Source organism: Chiloscyllium plagiosum, chromosome 7 (genome assembly GCF_004010195.1).
Source record: "Chiloscyllium plagiosum isolate BGI_BamShark_2017 chromosome 7, ASM401019v2, whole genome shotgun sequence".
In the NCBI taxonomy this organism is placed as follows: Eukaryota; Metazoa; Chordata; class Chondrichthyes; order Orectolobiformes; family Hemiscylliidae; genus Chiloscyllium; species Chiloscyllium plagiosum.
This window is the reverse complement of record NC_057716.1, coordinates 51114485-51131500: the sequence shown is the minus strand read 5'-3', so window position 1 is coordinate 51131500 and position 17016 is coordinate 51114485. Positions and strand designations below refer to the sequence as shown.

The window sequence follows — 17016 nt, the reverse complement described above, 5'->3', positions numbered from 1 at the left end:
CTCCACCTGTTTAGTCTCTCCTTATAGCTCAAACCCTCCAACCCTGGCAACATGCTTGTGAATCTTTTCTGAATCCTTTTAAGTTTCACAACATCCTTCCCATAGGAGGGACAAGATTGTGTTGCTGGGAAAGCACAGCAGGTCAGGCAGCATCAGGGGAGCAGAAGAATCAATGTTTCGGGCATAAGCCCTTCATGCCGGAGGAAACACCAAAGAAGCGCTTCACAGGAGGCTTCCAAGCACTGAGGATGTCACCTAGACAGGGGACGAAACGTTTGCAACAAAAATTTCCAGCTCGGCGAACAGAACCACAACAACGAGCACCCGAGCTACAAATCTTCACCCAAACTTTAAGCCCTTCATCACAAATAAGGCTTGTGGGCCAGGGCTGAGAGATAAATAGGAAGGTGGTGGAGTGGGTAGTTGAGAAAGCGATAGGTGGATGAAGATGAGGGAGAAGGTGATAGGTCAGGGGGGGGAGTGATGGGCAGGTCCAGAGGGTTTTAATGAGGCCGGCCCACAAGCCTCATTCCTGAAGGGCTTATGCCCGAAACATTGATTCTCCTGCTCCTTGGATGCTGCCTGACCTGCTGTGCTTTCCCAGCAAGACACTTTCAACGCTGATCTCCAGCACCTGCAGTGCTCAGTTTCTCCTATAGGAGGGAGACCCCTTCTACATTTTTTTACTTTTCTCACATAGCTCTTAGAAGATGATTATACTTATTGTCCCTTACCCTTGCATCCTTAGTACAATTTTTTACTTTTGAGAAGATGGATGGGCAAGCTGTCAACTGAGTTTTAAGATGATCAGCTGTTTTTTCTTTAAACTTCTGTCCTAGTGTCATTCATACTTATTTAATAGCTGAAAATGTGTTGCTGGAAAAGTGCAGCAGGTCAGGCAGCATCCAAGGAACAGGGGAATCGACGTTTCGGGCATAAGCCCTTCTTCAGGCATGAGGAAAGTATGTCCAGCAGGCTAAGATAAAAGGTAGGGAGGAGGGACTTGGGGGAGAGGCGTTGGAATTGCGATAGGTGGAGGGAGGTCAAGGTGAGGGTGATAGGCCGGAGTGGGGTGGGGGCGGAGAGGTCAGGAAGAAGATTGCAGGTTAGGAAGGCGGTGCTGAGTTCGAAGGATTTGACTGAGACAAGGTGGGGGGAGGGGAAATGAGGAAACTGGAGAAATCTGAGTTCATCCCTTGTGGTTGGAGGGTTCCCAGGCAGAAGATAAAGCGCTCTTCCTCCAACCGTCGTGTTGCCATGGTCTGGCGATGACCATGTTTTTCCAGCAACACATTTTCAGCTCTGATCTCCAGCATCTGCAGTCCTCACTTTCTCCATACTTATTTAATATTTTGATTAGAAATGTTAGATCTCATAAAACAGAGACAATTATGTCCAGTTTGTGTAAATTATAAATCCATTGTAAATTCCAGAGAATAGTTGCCTGACAGGTGGAATCCAATCAAGTTACCATAGTCTTACCAGACCATAAGGCTGCTCTGTCATTTGAGAGAGAGAGACAATTAGTGGCGATTTAACCTGAGGGCTACCACACCCCAGGTAAGGGCAGAGTTTGAGTAGGAGAGGTCTTCATGATAACCTCATCCGGTGCAGGAATTGAACCCATGCTGTCGACATCATACTGCTTTGCAAATTCACCATTCAGCCAAATGAGCTAAACCAAACCCCAGCAAATGGAATATTCTATGAATAAGTGGCAAGTTATCCACTTATCCTAAATGGTGAAAGTTTGGGAAGTTTACATTCAAAAGGACCTGGGAATCCTCGTTCTGCACAGTGGTTAGCACAGTTGCCTCACAGTGCCAGGGACCTGGGTTCGATTCCTGTCTTGGGCAACTGTCTGTGTGGTTATTGTACTCCCTGTGTCTACATGGGTTTCCTCCCACAATCCAAAGATGTGCAAGTTAGGTAAATAGGCCATGCTAAATTGCACATAGTGTTCAGGGATGTGTTGGTTAGGCGTATTAGTCTGGGGTAGACGTTAGGAAATGGGTCTGGGTGGGTTACTCTTCGGAGGGTCTGTGTGAACTTGTTGGGCCAAAGGGCCTGATTCCACACTGTAGGGATTCTATGAATCACTAAGAGCAAACACGTGAATTCAGCAAGAAATTAGAAAGGCAAATGATATACTAAGAGGAGATGTAAGTATGGAAGTAATGATGACTTGCTGCAATTGAATGGAGCCTTGGTGAGCCCATACACCTGGTTTATTTTGTACATTTTTGATTTCCTTATCTAAGAAAGAATATACATGCTATAAAGTGAGTGCTAAAGAGTTTCAGACTAATTCTTGGGATGGCTGGATTGTCTAATGAGGAGAAGTTGAAGAAACTGAGTCCTTATTCTCGAGAGAATCAAAGAATGAGATGTGATCTCATCGAAACTTCGAAATTCTTAGATTGTGACAGGGTGGATGTTGATAGGTTGTTTGTACTAGCTCACGAGTCTAGAATCTGGGAACTTGACCACTGTGGTCAAGCGGTTAGAACAATTATTGATTAAGATCAATAGCCATTCTAACATGGATGTAAGTCACAGTTCTTCAGCATTGGGTCAATATCATGGAATTTCTTTCTCATCTACATTGGAGCATCAGCACCAGCAGCAGAAGGATTTCAGAACTTAAAGGAAGGAATACCTCAAAACCTTTCAAGAAAAAATTGTAGTATATAAAGATGAGGAATAAATTTAGCCTTCTTTTTAATAAACAGTAATAGGAACAAACACAGAAGTCCAAGCTTTGCCCCAAAATTATTTATGCCTATGCTGTGTTAAATTCAATTCAGCGTTTTCAATCAAAAGTTTTCATTCTACATTCAATTATGTAATCATTAATCTTATGTGGAGACTTTGCCCAATGCTTCAGTAAATAGTATGAACTCTGTTGGTTCAGATACCTTTGTTGCTTCATCATCTTGAAACAGACTTTCCTTCATTCAAGGTATTCTTGCAATGTCGATTCAATCTCTACATGTTAACTTGCCTTGGCTTTTAGCATTGATGATAATCAAGATACTCTTTATGAAAAAGCTAAGATCACCTTTATAATCTTCCAGTTATGCCCATTTTGTGAACAGCAAGGTCACAAATCATGGATCATCAGAATCTTTGATACCAATAACAGAATTTAACAGAAGAGTAACCAGTGATGCAGCAAAAAGCTCAACACAAAACAAACATAAACCAATGTATTTATTTGCCGACTATACAAATTGATAAGTCAAAATTAAAGGTGAAGCTGGACCAATATAACATTCATATTGTGTGGGGAAGGAGTGAAGAAGAAAAGTAAATTACACATGTACTGCCTACCACACGTATTTTTTTTAAATATGTATTATGCATCTTGATAATCTTTCTGAGACAACGATAGACATAATGTTTCCTACCACTCCTTCATCTTCAGCAAGTTCGTCAGTAAGAGTGAGAGCTAAAGTAAATACATAGTGAAAACTAAAGAAAATTGACCTTAACTTATTTCATAGTTTTCTAATATGGCTATAAAGTATACATCAAACATATTTTTGGTAATAAGCAAAAGTATTTTCACAACAGGCAAAAGATGTTTATTTGCATATTTAAAAAATTATTACCTGTCATTTCCTGCATATAGCAGGGCTGTTTTGTAAAGGTGTCCGAAATGTGAGCTTTGCAATGGCTTGTCTTCATTGTAAATGTTGATCGATTCTCCAGAAAAATTCCATTCCTATTGTAAAGTGGATTTCACAGTATCAAATATCACTGTACTCCACACTAACAGCAAATTTACATTTATGAAGAAGGAACTAAGTCACCAATTTTCTTTCAATCTCTCAAAGGTTTATAGGTTACCTAATGTTTAAAGAGATTCTGGGAGAATAAAGCACAAGGAAGAAATGTATTATTCACTTTGCATATGAACTGTATTTGCTGAGTTTACTGTTTCATGGCTAAAATGGCTATTTATCAAATGTAGTCTTAACAACTCACAAACATATTGAATAGTCTTAATCATTTTATGTTGATAACAGCAATTCTTTCATTGTACTGGACAAAACTTCCAATGATTTCTACTTTCTGCACATGTGCAAATAAAGTGCAGAAATCTGAGAACTGTTAAAAATGATGCTCTGTTCCAGGCACACTGTTTCAGTTTTCACTGTTGGAAATTTGCACAAAAATCACTGTGATGGTGTAATCTTAGGTTAATTATACAATATTTTCACTTTAAAGACATATAAAATATTAAACTTAGTACAATCATGAGCAACTGATTTTGTTTCAACAGTTTAGTTCGTGGTAAGTGCTGGCCTTACATGTTTTACAATTATACAGTCTCATTCCCAAAAACAAAGTGAAAAGTTGAACCTTTTGAGAAAAATTAAAATTAAAATAGTTTAATAGCTTCCATTCTGTTTTCGGTTTATGGTGCCTCTCAATGTCATGCATGTGCTCCAATCTTTAATAAATACTGAAAGAGTTTTTAGCATCTAAGCAGATGTTAGAAATCAGAGACAAAAACATAAATTGCTGGAAAAGCTCACCAAGTCTGGTAGCATCTGTAGAGAGAAATGCTTGTTCTTCTCTCTCCTTTGGTTCTATCTCCACCTATCGCTTACTCCTATCACCCTACCTCCTGCATAAAAAACAACTTTTTCCTACCATCAGTTCTGAAGGTCACTAGACCTGCAATATTAATTCTGATTTCTTTCCAAGATGCTGCCAGATCTGCTGAACTTTTCAAGCAAATTTCTGTTTTTGCTCCAAACTTTAGTTTGTTTTCTATTTGACATTATAAAAATATTTCAAGTATAATTTATATTGGTTGTTCATGAGTCCCTGCTTTGCAGTCTGCATGAGCAGGATTTTCAGGCTCTCCAGAGGTTGAGAATGACACCATTTCCCATCACCAGCCATTTTAGAGGAGTTACATTCATGGCATGGCAAGGTTGCTTGTATTTACAAGGCAAACAGCCAGTTAAAACTTATTAAGTCAACCCCCAACTTTCTAATCTGGCAGGAAGGCGCTTGTCAGTGATCAAGACAGGCCTAAAGGCCTACCCTGCCTCATTATAGCTGCTCCAAAGATTATGCCAAAGACAATATTTGTTTCACTGTGAATACACCTCCCAACAATGGTAGCCTCTCTTCTTTTTCTACGTTATATCTATGTTTTTGAGACAAATTATTAAGAGTGTATTTCCATGTTCAAGCAACCACCCTGTTCTTTGTACTACAGCTGGCTGTTCCTTCAAACTCTCACTGTCCTCCAGCTTCAAGAACCCATATGCAACCATAAGGCATCCTAGTCAAAAATTTTCAGCAGTTGACTGCTTCCTGTCTGTTGGAATTGAGATACCCTTTAAACAACAGTACTTCATGCGTAGTATGAAATGTCATTTAACTGTGTTACATTGGTAACTAGCTTCCCACAAGCATAAACAAAAGATTTACCAGGCACCACACCACCCTATTATGAGTACAATGTTTTTGAAAACAAGACGGTTTAATTATTTTAAGGAAAAAATATTAACTTTCAAATGGAAGCGGGAGTGGGAACAACTATAATCTCGGCATCGTGAATAACTGCCCATGGGAGTGGCACGGTGGTTCAGTGGTTAGCACTGCTACCTCACAGTACCAGGGACCCGGGTTTGATTGCAGCCTCGGGCGACTGTCTGTGTGGAGTTTGCATGTTCTCCCTGCGTCAGCGTGGGTTTCCTCAGGGTGCTCCGGTTTCCTCCCACAATCCAAAGATCTGCTGGTCAGATGTATTGCCATGCTAAATTGCCCATAGTGTTAGGTGCATTTGTCAGGGGTAAATATGGGGAATGGGTTTGGGTGGACTACTCTTAGGAGGGTCGGTGTGGACTTGTTGGGCCGAAGGGCCTGTTTCCATACTGTAGGAAATCTAATCTGATCTGATTGGCCAAAAGAGTTTAGACAGGTGATTGATACAGTATAGGTGGCCAGCCCATGGCTGATATACATCATTATGGTGTATATCATGATGGGATAGTTGGGGAAGGTTAGGTACATGTGAAAGGATCCAGGAAAGTGAGCCACCATCTTCTTGGGAGAAGATCAACAGTTCCCCTACATCAGTCCCCTACATCAGGAAAGAACACAAAAACAGCATTTCAAAACCACTGCCACTGCTACTCCATTCTACAGGATAGGTTCAACGTAAGAGAAGCTTCCTTATCTGTTACAGCAGTGTACTTTCTTCGGCTGATTAACTAATGCATCATATCTAACCTGCTGCTTCTTAACAAACTTGATGAACTATCAGAAAATTGCAACAAGTCATCAACTGCCTATAACAGATAACTATGATCACAAACCCCCAAATATCAACACCCTTTCACTCCCAAGGGGTGGCTTCATGAAATATAGAAACATAGAAAATAGGAGCAGGAGTATGAATTTAGCCCATTGACCCTGCCTTGCCAATCAATATGATCATGGCTGATCTATAACTCAGTGACACACTCCTTTTCGATGAACCCTTGAAAAAGGGTTACCTTTGGCACACTCCAATCTACTGACACTGTTCTAGAATATATAGAATTGTGGAAGATGACTATCAACATGTTCACTATTTTCATGGCTTCCTCTTGTAAATTTCAAATTAGTCTGTAATCAGGGACAGGAGGTTGTGACTTGCCGGAAGAATGAGCAAACTGATCGCAGAACTTTGGCACAGAGAACCATTCAAGGTGGGGAGGAAATACGAATGTAGTAGTGGTTGAGGACAGTATAATTAAGGGTATTGATACTGTTCTCTGCACCAGGAATCTCAATGGCTGTGTTGCCTGCCCAGTGCCAAGGTAAAGGCATCTCCTTGGGGAAGAATTTCCAAAAGGAGGGGAGGGGTCCAGTGTAGTCATCTATGTTGGTACTAATGATATTCATAGGACTAGAAAGGAGGGTCAACTGAATGATTTTCAATGGTTAGAAGTTAGATTATGAAGCAGAAAACCAGACAATAATCTCTGGATTACTACCAAGCAATGGGCAAAGTGACATAGTGTCAAGGAATTAAATATGTAGTTCAAAGATTGGTGTGGGTAAAATTGGTTTTAGTGCATAGAGCAATGGTACTAGTACTGGGATTAGAAGGCAGCTATTCTGGTGAGACAGGCTTCACTTGAAACATGCTGGGACAAATAACTAGGGCTGCGGAGGATGCTTTAAATCAATGATAGCAAGGAGAGGATGATTTGGAGGTGCCAGCCTTGGACTGGGGTGTACAAAGTTAATAATCACACTACACCAGGTAATAGTCCAACAGGTTTATTTGGAAGTATTAGCTTATGGAGCGCTGATCCTTCACCAGGTGGTTGGATGGGTTGGGAGAGGGATAATGCAGGCTTACAAAGCAAGAGGATATGACATTATTACAGGGCAGGCATTTGGATAAAAATACCCAGGAGTGGTACAGAATGTGCAAAGTATACAAACATAGAAAAGTAGCAATAAAACAGTCAAAGGAGGAAAAATTATTAAAAGGTAAAATTAATCTCTTTACTCGAGTGTGCATGCTATTCAGAACAAAATAAATAACTTAGCAACACAAATACAGATTAATAGGTGTGATTTTACAGCCATTATGGAGACAATATAACAAGGAGATCCACTAAAAGCTATATACTGGGATGGAAAATAAATCCGAAGATAATGAGGGTCGAAAAAAACAGTTCATTAATCCTGTGTTACTTTAAATTTAATTTTTCTTTATTCATTTGTGGAACATGGGCACACTGGCTGGCTAGCATTTACTGCCCATCCCTAATCGCCCTTGAGAAGGTGGCAGTGAGCTGTCTTCTTCAATCACAGCAGTCCATGTGCTGTAAGTAGATCTACAATGCCATTAGGGAGAGAACTCCAGGATTTTGACTCAGCAACAATGAAGGAATGGCAATATATTTTCAAGTCAGGATGATGAGTAGCTACAATACAGAAAGATTTGGGAGTCCTTGTCCATGAATCACAAAAAGCTAGCAAACAAGTTCAGAGGTTAATAGGGAAACAAGTGGAATGTCAGCGTCTATTTTAAAGAAAATAAAGAATAAAAGTATCAAGGTTTTTTAAAAACTATACAAGGGACTAGTCAGAACACAGCTAGGATACTAGCTTCATCTAGGGAAAGATATACTGGCATTGGAGGCATCCAGAGAAGGCTGATCCCGTGTATGCAGGGATTGTCTTACAAAGAGGGGTTGAATAAGTTGGGCCTATACATTTGGAGTTTAGGAGAATGAGTGGAGACCTTATTGAAACATACAAGATTCACAGGAGACTTGCCAGGGCAGATGTGGAAAGGTCGTTTTCAATTGGAAGCAGAGTCGAGGACAGAAGAGCATTATCTAAGAGTAAGGAGTCACCCATTTAAGACAGAGATGAGGAGAAATTTCTCTCAGAGGGTGGTGAATCTGTGGAGTTCTTTACTGCAGGGGACTGCTGGGGCGAGGTTGTTAAGTATATTCAAGACTGTGATTGACAGAATTTTTTAAATCTGCAAGGGAATTAAGATTTATGGGAAAAAGCCAGGAATATGGGGTTGAGGATTTGTAGATCAACAATAATCTAATTGAATGGCAGAGCAGACATGATGGTCTGAATGGCCGACTTCTGCACCTATGTCTTATGGTCCTAGAACTTTTTAGCACCTGGGTATAGATTATCATGTGCTGAGGATTTATCGGCTTTCAGTCCCATTAATTTCTTGAGCACTTTTTTTTATTTTACAATTACCAATTCAATTCAATTCTTCCCTCTCAATATATCCTTGTTTCCCTATCATTTCTTTTGTCTTCTTTGGTGAAAAAAAGAACTAAAATAGTTGTTTAATTGCTCTGCCATTTCTTGTTATCCACTATCAATTCTGGAAAGAATTCTGACTCCTAAATCCCCATCTGCTCAAAGTGGAAATTCAGCCCTATGACTCAATTAGGATTCTTCAATCTGTCTTGTTCACAGTTGACACAGGTCCCCTGTATTGGGTTCCGAACTAAAAGGACACTGGTTAAGTGGAAATTTACATTTATAACATCACAGAAGGAATTTGAGCAACTGTACGCAAGGCGAACAGCTGCTGCCTTACTGCTCACATTAAAATTTGGGCCATGTGTTCTTTGTACTAGTCATCAGGCATTTGTATGTAGACAAAGTAGAGAAAAGGTATAGCTTTATTCTTAATGTTAAAGAAATTAGGCATGAAAATGTGAACATAAACTGGGAGGAGACATTTCAGAGGAGATCTTAGAGAAGTATTATAACTATTTTACAATGGAAATTATTTAATTGAGATTGCTTGTCGGACACTGTCCACATTACTATTAATGAAAGCTAATTTACATCAGGGTTGTCTTGCCCATTCATGTAACAACAATGGAAGACCTGTACAATTCCTAGGAAATAGCACAAGTGATGCAGTTTTTCTATCAAGATTATTGCAGACTAATTGGAAAAGGTACATGGAAATGCACCAGGCACCTTCGTCATAATAACAGTATTGTCAACTGACTTTGTCGTGCTGATGCTATTTCTCATAGACAAATAATAAGAATAAAGTAGAACATCATAAGATAAATTTAATGGAACACTGAAAATAATCCATGGCAATACTTTCAGATATGCAACATGGGAGGTCATGTTGCAGCTGCACAGGACATTGGTTAGGCAACTGTTGGAATATTGCGTGCAATTCTGGTCTCCTTCCTATCGGAAAGATGTTGTGAAACTTGAAAGGGTTCAGAAAAGACTTACAAGGATGTTGTCAGGGTTGGAGGATCTGAGCTACAGGGAGAGGCTGAACAGGCTGGGGCTGTTTTCCCTGGAGCGTCGGAGGCTGAGGGGTGACCTTATAGAAGTTTACAAAATTATGAGGGGCATAGATAGGATAAATAGACAAAGTCTTTTCCCTGGGGTCGGGGATTCCAGAACTAGAGGGCATAGGTTTAGGGTGAGAGGGGAAAGATATAAGGGGCCTAAGGGGCAACTTTTTCACGTAGAATGTGGTACGCGTATGGAATGAGCTGCCTGAGGATGTGGTGGAGGCTGGTACAATTGCAACATTTAAGAGGTACTTGGATGAGTATAGGAATAGGAAGGGTTTGGAGGGATATAGGCCAGGCGCTCGCAGGTGGGACTAGATTGGGTTGGGATATCTGGTCGGCATGGACGGGTTGGACCGAAGGATCTGTTTCCATGCTGTACATCTCTATGAATCTATGACTCTATATGCAGGACTGCAAAATAAGAAAGCCCAAGTTCTAGACTTAGAGGTGCACACAAAGGACAATACTAGGAAGTATGTCATACTGAAGGATGATCAACAGCTTGAACAGGCTCCTGATGGCACAGGTTAAGGCCAACACTCCAGATTTATTCATAAACACTAAATATTGTAATGTGAATACAGTAGGTTCAGCGTTCTCAAAGAATGAAATTAAATGGGCAAAAGGGGCTTTTCAATCATGAACCATCTTGTGAACCTAATTTCTTTTAATGCAAATTCCGTTAATTGGAAACAAGTTTATCCACAATCCAAATTTAATAATAGCCTGTAACATAAGTAAACTGACATATTGTTACCTCAAGAAATATTTTTATATTCACAAAATCAGCTATAATAAGCTTCAAGCATAGATTTTCTGTTAATATACATTACAGATTGATTTGTGTGACAAATACCAAAGCATAAGCAATAAGTGATAAATAACTTTTAACCAAATACAGTCAACATTCTAAAAATATCAAACTGTTTTGCAAAGTGTTCTTTTTTAACATTTCTGTACTTTTGAAAATTTTCAATTAATATGCTTTGTCTATATACAGGCAATCCCCGATTTACAAATGTCTCACCTACAAATGCTTATACTTATGAATGGGATCCCATAAGAAGAGTGTATTAATATTAAAAATCTGACATGTAAACATTACTTCACACAAGTCAAAATTGGAAGGACTTTAAAAAAAAATGAAACCTGGGCTACTCTTATTCACCAACTGTAACCAACTGATCAACTGGATACTTCACTATAGGAAAGACTGAAGGTATTGAAAAGTATGCAGTGGTTTCAGGCATGAGAAACTTCAGTTATGAGATAAATTGGAGAGGATGGCACTGTTCTTAGAGGGAAGAGTTCTAAGAGGGATCTGACAGAAGTTTTCAAAATCATGAGGGAGAAACTGTTCCTGCTTGTAAAAGGATCAAGAAAAGCAGGGAACATAGAAAGCAATTTGTAAAAGAAGCAAATGTGATGTGAGAAAAAAATTTTTTCACACAATGAGAGGAATGGATTTGTAATGCATTATCTGAAAGTGCGGTAAAGGAGTTCTGTAATGGAGGCTAACTGACCAGTGATTAGCCTCTCCTCATGCTGTGTCCTTGGCATTCAATAGTTGCTCATCATGATTCCATGCTATCACACTGGTGGAATGTCCCTAATGACTTCACACTGATGGAAGAGGAAGGACTCAAGAACAACCTCAACTGGTACAGGAATTGAAACCATACTGTCAACACTAATAAGTACCACATGGAACCTTCTGAGCTAACAGGATCTCATGGCACTGATCAGTAAAGCTGAGCAAAGTTTTGAGTAGAACAATAAAGGATTGTAACTTTAATCTCACCCTGCTTTAAGACAAATAGAAATTGCAATAGAACTGGAGAAGAAAACATCTGTGAATCACTAAATGTGGAATGAATAATGGATTTATTAAAGGAAAACCATATTTGACTAACTTGATTAAGATTGTGATGAGATAAACAAGAGGTTGGATAAGGGCAATTCATATATATCCCTGGAATAAGAGTTGGGAGCAGCAACAGGCCTCAAAATAAGTGAGAAAGTGGGGAGAAGGTAAATTAAAGTTCAGGCTTAGGGCCTAACACTTACCGAGTGCAAGAGTTGGAAACAGCATTGGACCAGGGTGTATCCGAGTTTGAAAAAAAATATTTTTAAAAAATTAACTGTGACATCACAGCAAGACTGAGTTGATTGGCTAGTGAGTATTGTAACTGTATATGCCTAAATTCAAAATTAGTGAGTTAGTCTCAGGAACTAGGAAATTCAAAAATTGCATTTTGTTTTTCAAATAAATCCATTTGTTTGGAACACTGTTCCTCAAAGTGTGATGGATGCAAAGTTTTTGAATATTTATGAGGAAAGGTAGGTAGATTTTTGATAATGAAAGGGGTGAAAGGTTATCAGTGATATTCAGGAATGTGAAGTGATGAGATCTTTTGACTAGCTTGAGAGGCTGAGTAGCTTACTCCTGCACCTAATTTGCATGCTTGCAGATAGCATCTTATATTTATTACAGCACAGAAGGAAGCCATTTGAACCATGAACGTGTGCTGGCCCTGTGAAACAACTACACTTCTACTGCCTCGATCCCTTCTTCCTTGTCAAGGAGTGCATCCCATATCCTAACTACTCCCTGCATAAAACAAAATAGTCCATGAGCTCCTTATACTTGTTGTGGGAGAGGGCATAAAAGATGGAGAAAGGGTTTTAAGTAAACAATTTGCATTAAAAAATCCATGGTGGGAGTTACTTTGCATTCCAGCATGACCCTGGAATAGTTAAACGTTTCGGCAAACAAGAGCTGGTCATACAGCACTTCATGTGGACTCATCTAATAGTGAATGGCAAGACTAATTGTCCACTATAGCCTTTCACGTCTTTACTCCTTCAACGTAAAGGAACAAAAATTAGGACTCTATCAGAGAGGGTGGTCAGAGTGAAAGACAATAATACTTTTAATGGGGCCTATGGTATCAAAAATGGAAGTGAGGGTGTAGCTGCACAGATCAGTAGCTGTAGTAATGTGGGGAAATCAACATTATAGAGCAAACACTGAAAATGCTTAAGTTAATAAAAAATTCACAAGCTGATGTCCAAAGCTAGATATTTAAAAAATAATGCATTAATTAATTTTCTTTGGTGAAAAATAATCAAGAAGCTTCTTTTCAAACAATGCCAATATTGATATATAACTTTTATATTAAAATTTCTAACATTATTATAAAATACATTGCACCCTAGATATAACAGCACAATGATCATCCTCCAAATAAAGGCAAATCAGTCCTTATATTGTGTGTTATTAATTGGAACATAAGTCAGCCAAGTTTAATATTCAGAACTAGATTAAAATATCAGACAACATTTCATTTCAATCAGCATCTTACTGAGTGCAAATTAAACTTAGGGATCTTGTGAGTTTTAAATGATAAAGAGACAAGCATGCCTCACAAACAGACATAATTTTCTTTTAAGGCATCATTACTCCAGTATCATCAGAAAACAATTGACAATAAGTTAAGACACTGTATATATGTTATATATTATGGCGACTTAAGATCACCAAACTACATACTGCCCAGTTTTAAGATTTTAAGGTGCTTTCTTAAATTGTCATCCCACATTAGTTCATTCAATATTTATTATTATCTTTGAATATTAGTTCAGGAGAACCCCAACATCGATTTAGCCCCCAAGTAAGGCACAATAAAAAGAAGAGCAGCAGGAAATTTAAGTTGCAAGTGAGCGGAGTCTCCTTGGGCTATCTACTTATCTTCTGATGGAAATAGATGAACATAAATAGGGGAGGTGATGGCCTAGTGGTATTATCACGAGACAAGATCCAGATAATGTTCCTGCTGACACGTGTTTGAATCTATCCATGGCATATGGTAGAATTTGAATTCAATTTATTGAATTAATAATGGGTGATCATGAAACCATTGCTAATTGTTGGGGGGAAATACATCTGCTTCACTAATGTCCTTTATGGAAGGAAATCTACCATTCTTATCTGGTCTGGCCTACATAGGATTACATTTTAGATTACATTACCTATAGTATGGCAACAGGCCCTTCGGCCCAATAAGTTGGACTGATTGAGATATTACAAAACAACTCTCCCAACAGTGCTTTGTCTGAATTGTGCTTTCCATGAATATTGCAAAGTTTAGTACCACTGTCATTACAACTATCATCTGATTGCCTTCCTTCAATCCAATGTTATTGGTCTTGTTTTAATTAAAAATAAGTATTTACATCAAATCCAGATAAAGATTATTCCAATAATTCCATTCCATATGATTGCAATAGCTAACGTTTTCAGGCAGGATTTGTCCTGTGGGCTGCTGAACTTCATCACCAGGCTCAAGTGGGGGTCAAAAGCTCATACTGTGAGGAAGAGTTGATCAATGTACTTTGCTTTAAACAGATAATTTGTAACAGAGGACAGGATCACCATTCCAATAAGGATAGTGGGAGGGCACTCAAAGCTGGAAGACCTGTCATTAAATAAAGCAGGGTGCAGTGAAAGGTATTTGCAAGAATGATGCTTCCAAATGGAGCCATCCCCTTGCCAACTTCTCTAAAATTAAAATGGCTTTAATAACTAGGCCACTACTGATAGCAGGGGTTTGTGATTTTGTGCAATTGTGTGTATATATGTATGTGTATGTGTTTTGGAGATGGTGTGAAGAATTGGGAGGGGAGGGCAGACTGTAGCTGCTACTGCATCAGGCCGACAGGAAGGCTCTTGGTGCTAGTCCTCCCCAGTCTGCCAAACATTTCCACACCCAGACAGCTAACAAGCCCCACCACCTCTGAAACGTGGAGACCAACTGGTAAATTGTATGAGACCTCAGTTAACATATTTTAAATGGCTGTATTACTTTAATTACAAATGTTACAGGAAGGATAGAAAGGGAGGCAAGAGAAGAGGGGAGTGGTGTTTTTGATAAGGGATAGCATTACAGCTGTGCTGGGGGAGGATATTCCCGAAATACATCTAGGGAAGTTATTTGGGTGGAACTGAGAAATAAGAAAGGGATGATCACCTTATTGGGATTGTATTATAGACCCCCTAATAGTCAGAGGGAAATGGAGAAACAAACTTGTAAGGAGATCTCTACTATCTGTAAGAATAATAGGGTGGTTATGGTAGGGGATTTTAACTTTCCAAACATAGACTGTGACTGCCATAGTATTAAAGGTTTAGATGGAGAGGAATTTGTTAAGGAGTATACTTAACAGGGAAATCAGGAGGGCAAAAAGGGGACATGAGATAGCTTTGGCAAATAGAATTAATGAGCATCCAAAGGGTTTTACAAATACATTAAGGACAAAAGGGTAACTAGGGAGAGAATAGGGCCCCTCAAAGATCAGCAAGGCGGCCTTTGTGTGGAGCCGCAGAAAATGGAGGAGATACTAAATGAGTATTTTGCATCAGTATTTACTGTGAAAAAGGATATGGAAGATATAGACTGTAGGAAAATAGATGGTGACATCTTGCAAAATGTCCATATTACAGAGGAGGAAGTGCTGGATGTCTTGAAACGCATAAAAGTGGATAAATCCCCAGGACCTGATCAGGTATACCCTAGAACTCTGTGGGAAGCCAGAGAAGTGATTGCTGGGCCTCTTGCTGAAATATTTGTATCATTGACAGTCACAGGTGAAGTGCCGGAAGACTGGAGGTTGGCTAAGGTGGTGTTTAAGAAGGGTGGTAAGGTCAAGCCAGGGAATTATAGACCAGTGAGCCTGATGTCGGTGGTGGGCAAGTTGTTGGAGGGAATCCTGTGGGACAGCTAATGACTCTAATTGACAACTCACTGTAACACAGCTGATTCAGGAAAATGGAGAGAAGATGGAGTTGGGAAACACATTGACTGTGACACTTTTAGCACCCATCCATCGCAGTACCTGGCCCTAAAAAGAGTTACAGGTCAAGCCGTAGAGTCATAATGGCTCAAAAACAAACTACACAGCAGAAGGAGCACCATGCTATCTCTCTATAAAACAATCCAGCATACTAATCACCTCAGGGTCTCCAGACAACTAAGTACTTACCTAATCTAATGCAATGATTCTCTTTAATTTTGTTGATTTGTTCTCATGACGTTTGCTCTGTTTCCCATTGTTTCCAAACTGTCTTCCACTGACTGATACAGGTTTCTTTCTTTCTCCCCTGTAGACTTTCACAGATTAATTCTCTCTCTCTCTCTCCTACTGACTTCACGCACTCATTCTCTCTGTATTCTGCTGACTTCCTCCACATTCACACACTTTGTCTCTCCCTGATTCCTGCAGGTTCACTTTCTCTGTCTACCACTGACTTGTACAATTCACCCTTTCTGCCTTCCACCGATCCCTGCTGTTAATATTGGTTAAAAATCACACAACACCAGGTTATAGTCCAACAGGTTTAATTGGAGGTGCGCTAGCTTTCGGAGCGACGCTCTGTCATCAGGCGATAGACTATCACCGCTCCTTCATCAGGTGATAGTCTATCACCTGATGAAGGAGCGTCGCTCCAAAAGCTAGCGTGCCTCCAATTAAACCTGTTGGACTATAACCTGGTGTTGTGTGATTTTTAACTTTGTACACCCCAGTCCAACACCTGCATCTCCAAATCATGGTTAATATTGGTCTCCAACACTATTTCCTTCAGGCTCTATTGCTTCCTGACTCCAACTGACCACCCACTGCCACTTTCAGCTATGGGTTCCTGACACTGTTTTTGGTCAGGCTGACTCTCTCCCCACTAACTCTCTGCTGTGTGGGCCATCAGCACTATCCTCCCTCAGGTTCACTCTTTTCATCTCTTTCTCACTTCCTTTTGTTCTTTCTCCTAAGTTAAAGGAAGTAATTAGGAATCACCCTCATGTAATTCCTTAGTATGTGTCCTTGTGCTTGTTTACTTGTCTTAGTGTTTAAATTAGATTCTGTCCAGTGGCTCGAGCTTTGGAAATTAAACTTCTTGCCTTCCATTGGATCCAGTTCAAATAAGTATGAATGACAATTTCATGAAGTTCTGGATCTTGACAGCCTGAGTTGGGCAATACAGCCAAGCTGGTGGCCCAGATGAAGGCTAACCAGGGCTTTGTATAGCTGAAATATGACTTGTATTGTATCATTGGGAAATTTAAATATGTGGATTTCTATTGCAATGACCAAATAATTAATGGGTCAATGAATAGCT

At 39.6% G+C, this 17016-nt stretch overlaps 1 protein-coding gene across 4 annotated transcripts in view; it reads right to left on the bottom strand.

The window, feature by feature from the left end:
• erich2 (glutamate-rich 2) overlaps positions 1-17016 on the bottom strand; it is a 251326-nt gene that overhangs the window by 180021 nt on the left and 54289 nt on the right. For 3 of the 4 annotated variants that reach the window (XM_043693703.1, XM_043693704.1, XM_043693706.1), the window contains one exon: positions 3615-3727. The exons of the other annotated variant lie outside the window; for it this stretch is intronic. In XM_043693703.1, coding sequence (XP_043549638.1) covers positions 3615-3727 — 113 coding nt within the window. The remainder of the gene's footprint in view (positions 1-3614; positions 3728-17016) is intronic. 4 annotated transcript variants of the gene reach the window in all.